The sequence below is a fragment of the Enhydra lutris genome, unplaced genomic scaffold, assembly GCF_002288905.1.
Source record: "Enhydra lutris kenyoni isolate GAN:26980312 unplaced genomic scaffold, ASM228890v2 scaffoldscaffold67, whole genome shotgun sequence".
Lineage (NCBI taxonomy): Eukaryota > Metazoa > Chordata > Mammalia > Carnivora > Mustelidae > Enhydra > Enhydra lutris.
In genome coordinates, this window is record NW_019154151.1 from 8,785,241 (window position 1) to 8,795,215 (window position 9,975).

General features: G+C 37.8%; 1 protein-coding gene across 2 annotated transcripts in view; it reads left to right on the plus strand.

Annotated features, from left to right (window-relative positions):
- LOC111159185 (centromere protein I) overlaps window positions 1-9,975 on the plus strand; it is a 75,158-nt gene that overhangs the window by 3,691 nt on the left and 61,492 nt on the right. For both annotated transcript variants that reach the window (XM_022521628.1, XM_022521629.1), the window contains exons 3-4: window positions 1,736-1,854; window positions 2,141-2,248. In XM_022521628.1, the coding sequence (XP_022377336.1) occupies window positions 1,736-1,854; window positions 2,141-2,248 (227 nt within the window). The remainder of the gene's footprint in view (window positions 1-1,735; window positions 1,855-2,140; window positions 2,249-9,975) is intronic.

The following is a 9,975-nucleotide window of genomic DNA, read 5'->3' on the forward strand; positions in this document are numbered from 1 at the left end:
AGAGAGTGCGAGCACGCACAAGCAGTGGGAGCAGCCGGCAGAGGGAGAAGCAGGCTCCCTGCTGAGCGGGAAGCCCGATGCGATGCAGAATTTGATCCAAGGACCCTGGGATCCTGACCTGAGCCAAAGGCAAACGCTTAACCTACTGAGCCACCCAGGCTTGCCTACACACTTTTTATTTCAAAAATAAAAAAATAAAGAGAAGTCTTTACCCTCAGGGGGAAAAAGATGTGTATAAGATGTTTCTGAGAATGCTACTTGCAGGCAAAGTTAAGATCAGTGCTATTTCAGTGAGTGGATGTGATCGTCATGCTATAATACATATAAAACAGTGTTTAAAGACACATGTATTTCTAAGAATGCTACTTGCAGAACTTGAGAACAGTATTATTATAGCGAATGGATGTGATCAGCACACTGTAATGCATGTTAAACAGTGGTTAAAGATGCATGGATCCAAGATGTTTTTGAGAATTCTATTTGCATGAGAAGTTGAGGACAATGTTTTTTCAGTGAGTGGTTGTGATCACCACATTATAATGTAAATGAAACAATGCTCACATACCAAAAATATTGATGAGATATACATTTAATTCTTGAAGACTTAATAAGCAGAAATTGATACAGGGTGTATAAAAAGTTATTTGCAACATCACTTCTATTACCAGATGGGAGAATTCCATGGAAGCCCAGAGAGTATGATGGAAAGATTGGACCAGTATAAAATATTATTACTGCTAGCTAATTCCAAGAATAGCTATTCCATTCTGCTATCCTCCCCACTTTTTGGAGGGATGGAGAATACAAATATATTTATTTAGTTTGTTTATTCTTAAATGAACCAGCTCATGCAAGATGTCTGTCAACAGTTTTAAATAAGTCAGAATCTATTGTGCCATTAAAAAATAATAACAAAATAAGAAATAATCTTGGGGTTCCTGGGTGGCTCAGTTGGCTAAGCATCCGACTCTTGGTTTTGGCTTAGGTCATTATCTCAGGGTCTTGGGATTAAGCTCCCTGTCAGCCTCTGCCATCAGTAGGGAGTCAATTTGAGGATTTCTCTCCCTCTCCCTCTGCCCTTCCCCTGCTCTGGCACACATATGCTCTCTCTCTGAAATAAATAAATAAATCTTTAAAAAAAACTTGAAATTTTCTTAAGACTTTTTTTGAAGTATAATTCACATACCATAGAATTCACTCTTTTTTTTTTTAAAGATTTTATTTATTTGACAGATCACAAGTAGGCAGAGAGGCAGGCAGAGAGAGAGGGGGAAGCAGGCTCCCTCCTGAGCAGAGAGCCCGATGTGGGGCTCGATCCCAGGACCCTGAGACCATGACCTGAGCCGAAGGTAGAGGCTTAACCCACTGAGCCACCCAGGCACCCCTGAATTCACTCTTTTAAAGCATGCAATTCAGGATATTTTTTTAGCTTATTCACAGAGTTGTACAACCATCACCACTCTCTAATTCCCAAACATATTCATCATGCCAAAAAGAAACCTTGTAGGCATCCTTCCTTTTTAAATAGAAATACAGAGCCTAAGAATTTGCTTTATTGTTATATTAGAACTTAAAGATACATTTTTGTTTGAAACTGTTTTGTAAAGATGATAAGAGATAACAAATACTACTTTTTTATTGCCTTTAGTATAGTGAGATTTTAGGACCAAGTGAATAATAGTAAAGGAACAATCAAGTTTCTAAAATGTAGTTTAATTTGGAGTTTGCTTTCTAGGGAGTGCTGTAAACACTCGGATATTGAAGTGTATGATTCCAACAACTCTAATAGCAGAAGATTCTGTGGTTAAGGCCGTCTCCTGGCTTTGTGTGGGCAAGTGTTCTGGTAGCACCAAGGTAATCTTTTTAAACAGTTTGATGATAAGCCCTTCAGAACCACTTAAGGGCTGGCAAGGAAAAGCCACTTACGGAGTAATGGCAGTGGCCTTTTGTGCAAAGGCTGTAGTTTTGGAACAATATAGCTTGATGCAGGGACTTTGCTCAAGCAGAAATTTTTACTGAGAAATAAAACCTATTATCCTACTTTGTGTTAGAAGCTTCTAAAACAGCCCTGAGTGGGGAATTAAGCTCTCTCCTGTGCCAGTTATATTTCTCTAAAGATAAGCATTTTGTCTCTCAATAGGTACTTTTTTATCGTTGGCTGGTTGCAATGTTTGACTTCATTGATCACAAGGATCAAATTAACTTGCTCTATGGCTTCTTTTTTGCTTCATTGCAAGATGATGCACTGGTAAGTAAAAACTGGACAACATCATGTATCAGTCAAATGACATGTTCTTGTATGTTGATGTACCATGTATACTTCAAAGAGTCACACAATGCATTTTTCCTTATTTTAAAATACATCAAACGTATAGAAAAGGAGAAAGCATATCATAACAAACACCCTTGCACCTCTCATATTAACAAATATAATGTTTTTATCATATTTATTTATATCTTCTTTTAAGGAAATAAAAATGTTATGGATAGAATTGACTCCACATTGGAGTCTCTGCTAATTTAAAGCAATGATTGCCATCTTTTCTCTCTAAAACCACTTCAACAGGTCCTATGGGTCACTTATTCTACATTTTCTTGATTAACACTGCAAAAACCTCATCAGAATTAATGAGAAAGAGAGGATTGCTTTTGATGAGATGCCAATGGGCTGATTTTGATTAAATAGCATAATTATTCCCATTGAAAACATTAATAACTCTAAGAAATCAATCTATTGTCCACCTGGAAGACGTTCAAGGACCATCAGTAGTTCATAGACCATGTGAATCATTCATCTAACCAAATTCCTCTTGCCTTTGGAAAGGGAATTCATTCATTGATTTCATTTTTAAAAACTGATGTTTTCACTCTGTTTGTTAAATTGTACTAGGTGCTGTAGAAGACTCAAAGTGCTGGGGCACCTGGGTAGCACAGTTGGTTAAGTGTCTGACTTGATCTCAGCTCAGGTCTTGATCTCAGGGTTGTGAGTTCACGCCCCTCGTTGGGCTCCACACTGGGTGTGGAGCCTACTTTAAAAAAAAAGTTTAGCAGAGTGTCTGTATTCCAGGGTTTTTAATCCAGTTGGTAGATTAAGGAAAGCATGTAAAATTAAATAAACAACTCAGAAGTTAAATTATCAAAGACAGTATATGATAATGTGAGGATAGTAATTGTGGTGATATTTCCAGGAAGGAAGAGAGCACTGTAAACCAATGATTAGAAAAAGTATCATAAAAGTATTTGGGCATTGAGCTAGGCCTTGAGGTGGAATAGGATTTAAGATTTGATAAATGGAAATAATATTTTATGTAATGGGAATATTTCAAGCAAAGTTGTGAACTATCTAAATTTCGTTTCCAGAGACCTTAAATAGATGAGACTGACTTACAGTTGTCAGGGAGTGGTGGAAGGTAAGGCTGAAAAGGTTAGATGAGGAAAGATCGTAGAGGTCTTTGAAGGTGATGCTAGCTGATTTGAACTTTAGCCTCTATCCAGTGGGGGAAATCACATAATTTTTGGGCAGAACATGTTGAAAGCAGAATTGTAAGGAAGTTGTGTTTAGTAATGCCAAACAATATGAATAAGGAGAGAGGCTAGTGTTGGGAAAAATAGGAGACTAACATGATAATCCAGGTATAACATGATGAAGTCCTAGACTAGCAGTTCTCAAATTTGATCTGTGGACCTCTTGCGGCTCCCTGATACAGGAGTTCTGAGAGGTCAAAATTATTTTCATAGCAATATCAAGATATTATCTGGTATTTTCATTGAGTTGACATTTGCACTGATAGCGCTAAAGTAGTCGTGAATAAAACTGCTGGTGCCTTAGCAAGAATCAGGGCAGTGGGGCCAAACTGTATTAATGGTCATTTTATTCTTCACTATAGTTTAAAAAAAAAAAGCTAGTTTCTCTCAGTGTCCCAAATGAAGCAGTAAAAATTCATTAATTTTATTAAATTTCAGCCTTTGAGACATGTCTTTTTTTTTAAGATTTTATTTTATTTTATTTGACAGATAGAGATCACAAGTAGGCAGAGAGGCAGGCAGAGAGAGAGAGAGGAGGAAGCAAGCTCCCTGCCGAGCAGAGAGCCCGATGCGGGGCTCGATCCCAGGACCCTGGGATCATGACCTGAGCCGAAGGCAGAGGCTTTAATCCACTGAGCCACCCAGGCGCCCCGAGACATGTCTTTAATACTCTGTGTGATAAAGTGGGGAGTACAAATAAATCCCTTCTGTATACTAAACTGCAGTTGTCCTCAGGAAAAGCACTTGTGTTATTGAGTTGTGAGCTAAACTAGCTGCTTTCTTCATGGAATACCATTTTTACTTGCAAGAATGACTGACATATAAACTATGATTATCCAGACATGGGTATTTGGCAGATGTTTTTTTAAAAAATGAAAAGCCAGCCTGTCATTTCAAAGAAAACAACTCACAGTATTTGTTGCCAGTGATAAGATTTGAACTTTCAAGTGAAAATTATGAGTTTGGAAAATTTGTATCTACCACTGTGAACTTGACAACTTCCCAATACTTAAACTTTTCAAATGAAATTGGTAACAGTATTAATGAATGTGATTTTTAGATATTGTATAATGAAATGTGTCAATATTTGGAAGGTTGGTGTAACTCAATGAACCAATATTTTCCAGATGACCAAGTATGATGTTGTAAAATTATGCATGGGTGAAAGATCAATTCACAATGAAAGATATATCAATGAATTTTATGTATGTATGTGTGTATTTAACATTTTTTTCAGTAGACTTTAATTTTATATAGCAATGAACTGTAAGGGAATAGTACAAAGAGAGTCCATTGGTAAGGTTTCAGATTCTACATTGTGGCTAATCCTTAAGAGACTACCATTTATCAAAACTAATATACAGTTTTCTGAAAAAGCTACTAAAATATTGCTTTCTTTTCCAACTACACATATCTGTGTGAGGCTGGATTGTCTTCATGTACTTCAATTAAAACAACATAGCAGGTTTAGTGCTAAAGCAGAGAATCCAGCTGTATTCTATTAAATCAGAAACATTAAATAGAATTTAGAAATGTAAAACTATGTTACTCTAGTCTTTTTTTGGAAAATACAGTTTTTCATCAAATATGTCATGTTAACATGTAATGGGTTTATTATTTTTTAATGGATTAATAAGCATTTTTAAGTTTCTCAGGGCAAATTGGGGGAGAAGTTATAAAGGAAGAATTGACAGGATCTGATCCCTAAACTGGATTAAGGGAAGGGTCAAGAGATGAAGATCTGAGGTTTTAAAGTCAATATGGCCCAGAATGATGGTATCTTTGACCATAAAAGGAAGTTTGTGAGAAGAAGGTAGTTTTGGAAGGCATATAATATATTTGGATAGATGTACAAAGGTCACAGGGTATCCTGTAGAAGTTCACTTAATGAATATTTATTAACTATGTACTATGCCTGACAGTGAATTTAGTATTGGGAATGGAAATATGAGTAAGTCATAATAAATAATTTATGTGAGGCCTATATGCCAGGTACTAGGTGCTTTATATACACAGTTATTTTATCAACTCTAAGATGCCATCAGTTATAAGATGCATCTTTATCTTATGAACCACTACAAAATAGTACTGTCATTGAAACTCTCAGATGGCATCAATTATAAGATTATTATTTTCAGAGATGTTAAAATGTAAAAAAAAAAGTGTTAGACTATGTAAAGTATTTTTTTTTCTGGTCCTGGCATTCTGAAAGTTCTTTGTGTTCTGACACCAGTATTCTTTAGAAATTATTTATTGAGGTTCTCCTGCCTGGCTCAGTCAGTAGAACTCAATAGCAACTCTTGATCTTGGGGTTGTGGGTTCAAGCCCCATGTTGGGTGTAGAGCTTACTTTTTAAAAAATATTTATTGAGCACCTACTAGTTTCTGTACTTATGCTGTCCAGAATGGTAGCCATTAATTTCATGTGACTAGTGAACAATGGAAATATGGCTGGGCCAAACTGACATGTATTGTAAGTACAAAATACACACTTGATAAAATGTGGTTTTAACCCATTTAAACCTCTTGGCAACCTTATGAAGTATACACTTCTATCCCTATTTTATTTTATTTTTTTAAAGATTTTATTTATTTGTCAGAGAGAGAGAGAGAGCACAAGCAGGGGGAGCAGCAGGCAGAGGGAGAAGCAGGCTCCCTGCTGAACAAGGAGCCCAATGTGGGACTCAATTCCAAGACCCTGGGATCATGACCCGAGCCGAAGGCAGACGCCTAACTGACTGAGCCACCCAGGCATCCCTAACCTGGAAGATCTTTTAAATGTAGCAGGGGAGAAGATAAGTAGAGTGTGATAAATCCTATGATAGAACACACAGGGTTCTGTGAGAGTATAGAGAAGTAGCAAAAAAAGACTAGCAATCGGAGTTAAAACTATAGGAATTTAGGAGCGCCTGGGTGGCGCAGTGGGTTAAGCCTCTGCCTTTGGCTCACGTCATGGTCTCAGGGTCCTGGGATCGAGCTTCGCATCCGGCTCTCTGCTCAGCAGGGAACCTGCTTCCCCCCTCTCTCTGCCTTCCTTTCTGCCTAATTGTGATTTCTCTCTCTGTCAAATAAATAAACAAAATCTTTAAAAAAATTTCTTAAAAACTATAGGAATTTGCTCTCTATAGGAAGAGAGATACCTCTCCTGACAAGCAAAAAGGGTGGGCGTTGATGGTAATAAATGTGTGGGTCAATAAGGAATACAATTGAGGGAGTTCCTGCATAGTGGTCTTGGTGATATTTCTTTCAATTTTTTCACTCAAGTAGGAGGCAAAGTCTTCTGCTAACAATGAGGAGGGGATGATAAAAAATATATATATTTTAAAGATTTTATTTATTTATTTCACAGATACAGATAACAAGTAGGCAGAGAGGCAGGCAGAGAGAGAGAGAGGAGGAAGCAGGCTCCCTGCTGAGCAGAGAGCCCGATGTGGGGTTTGATCCCAGGACCCTGGAATCATGACCTGAGCCGAAGGCAGAGGCTTTAACCCACTGAGCCACCCAGGTGCCCCAGGATGATAAAATATATTTGAGGAGACAGTATAAATTTTGAAATAGCTCCTGATGGAGATGGTAATAGGAGATGATTAAAGACAAGTTTTGAAGGCCCAGATGTGATTAGAGAACACGGATATGTGATATTACTAACATGCAAGGACAGGCAGTCCCTCTAGGGTTGGACAAGGATGCATGAGAGTGATTGGGTTGAAGGACCAGGGAGTTGAGACTGAAAAGGGAAGAAGGTGAAGACAGAAGATGGCAGATTGGGAACATACACATACAGCTGAGGTTTGGGATGCCTTGGTGATTGTCACAGTATGTAGTGGGATTAAAAGATGGACTAATACAAAATTATAGCTTTGAAGTTTAAGATTTCAGGAGGGGATGGTTCAATGTAATGACAAGATTCAGAGTGACCATGGGGTGAGAGTTGTTGAAGTAGAGTGAGGAAATGAAGATTACTGGAACTGAAAATTTCTGTGTTCTTATGGATTTGTTGTTGCTACCCATCTACCAATTACTGAATGAAAATGTTGAAAATCTCCCACTGTGAAGTATTTGTCAATTTTTCTTCAAAGTTTTGTCAATTTTTGCTATATATTTTGCATCTGTTATTAGGTATGTACACAGGGTTTTCTTACACTTCTGATGAATCAAACCTGTGATCATGGAGTAACTCTGTTGTTAGAAATGTTTTTGTTTAGTCTGTTTTGTATGGGATTGACATTACTACTCTGGCTTTATTTTGGCTGGTAGCTACTTGGTATATTTCCATCGTTTAGGGTTTTTTTAGTCTTCTTTTGTCCTCATGTCTTAGATGCCTCTTTTTTTAATATTTTATTAATTTATTTAACTGACAGACAGAGATCACAAGTAGGCAGAGAGGCAGGCAGAGAATGAAGGGGAAGCAGACACCCTGCTGAGCAGAAAGCCCGATATGGGGCTCGATCCCAGGACCCTGAGATCATGACCTGAGCGGAAGGCAGAGGCTTAACCCACTGAGCCACCCAGGCATCCCATAGATGCTCTTTTAAATAGCATATAACTAGATTTTATTTTTAAATCCTGTTTGAGGATTTTTCCTTAACCTGGAGAATTAGTTTATTTACCTATGTAGTGATTATTGAAATAATAGGAACAAATTCAAATATCTTTTAAAATTTTTTTTTTCAAATCTCTTATTTTGAGCTTTCTAAATGATCTGCTTTTTTTCTGCCTTTTCCCTTCTTTCTCTCTTATTTTTGGATTGATTCCCCCTGTTCTAGTTTGGAAGTAAGTTATACATTCTGTATATGTTCCTTTAGGTGTTACTGTGTGTATTTTAATATGCTAAATATTTAATGTAAAAATGTACAACGTCACTCTTCTTACTATTTTTCTTTTAGCAGATTTAGTTATTTTTCATAGAATATGTCATTTATGCTAGCATGTCATGGGCATATTATTTTTTAATGAATTATTAAACATATAAATTTCTCTCAGTTTAATTTCTTTTTTTTTTAAATTTTTAAATTTTTTTTATAAACATATAATGTATTATTAGCCCCAAGGGTACAGGTCTGTGAACCGCCAGGTTTACACACTTCACAGCACTCACCATAGCACATACCCTTCCCAGTGTCCATAACCCCACCACCCTCTCCCGACCCCTTTCCCCCCAGCAACCCTCAGTTTGTTTTGTGAGATTAAGAGTCTCTTAGGCTTTGTCTCCCTCCCGATCCCATCTTGTTTCATTTATTCTTTTCCTACCCCCCAAACCCGCCACGTTGCATCTGCACTTCCTCATATCAGGGAGATCATATGATAGTTGTCTTTCTCCAATTGATTTATTTCGCTAAGCCTAATACCCTCTAGTTCCATCCATGTCGTCGCAAATGGCAAGATTTCATTTCTTTTGATGGCTGCATAGTATTCCATTGTATATATATTCCATATCTTCTTTATCCATTCATCTGTTGATGGACATCTAGGTTCTTTCCATAGTTTGGCTATTGTGGACATTGCTGCTATAAACATTCGGGTGCATGTGCCCCTTCAGATCACTTTAGGGTAAACGCCCAGTAGTGCAATTGCTGCATCATAGGGTAGCTCTATTTTCAACTTTTTGAGGAACCTCCATGCTGTTTTCCAGAGTGGTTGCACCAGCTTGCATTCCCACCAACAGTGTAGGAGGGTTCCCCCTTTCTCCACATCCTCACCAGCATCTGTCATTTCCTGACTTGTTAATTTTAGCCATTCTAACTGGTGTGAGGTGGTATCTCATTGTGGTTTTGATTTGTATTTCCCTGATGCCGAGCGATGTGGAGCATTTTTTCATGTGTCTTTTGGCCATCTGGATGTCTTCTTTGCAGAAATGTCTGTTCATGTCCTCTGCCCATTTGTTGATTGGATTATTTGTTCTTTTGGTGTTGAGATTGCTAAGCTATTTATAGATTTTGGATACTAGCCCTTTATCTGATATGCCGTTTGCAAATAACTTCTCCCATTCTGTCAGTTGTCTTGTTTTTCTTGACTGTTTCCTTTGCTGTGCAGAAGCTTTTGATCTTGATGAAGTCCCAATAGTTCATTTTTGCCCATGCTTCCCTTGCCTTTGACGATGTTCCTAGGAAGATGTTGCTGCGGCTGAGGTCGAAGAGGTTGCTGCCTGTGTTCTCCTCAAGGATTTGGATGGATTCCTTTCCAACATTGAGGTTCTTCATCCATTTTGAGTCTGTTTTCGTGTGTGGTGTAATGAAATGGTTCAATTTCATTTTTCTGCATGTGGCTGTCCAATTTTCCCAACACCATTTGTTGAAGAGGCTGTCTTTTTTCCATTGGACATTCTTTCCTGCTTTGTCGAAGATTAGTTGACCATAGAGTTGAGGGTCTATTTCTGGACTCTCTATTCTGTTCCATTGATCTATGTGTCTGTTTTTGTGCCAGTACCGTACTGTCTTGATTATGACAGCTT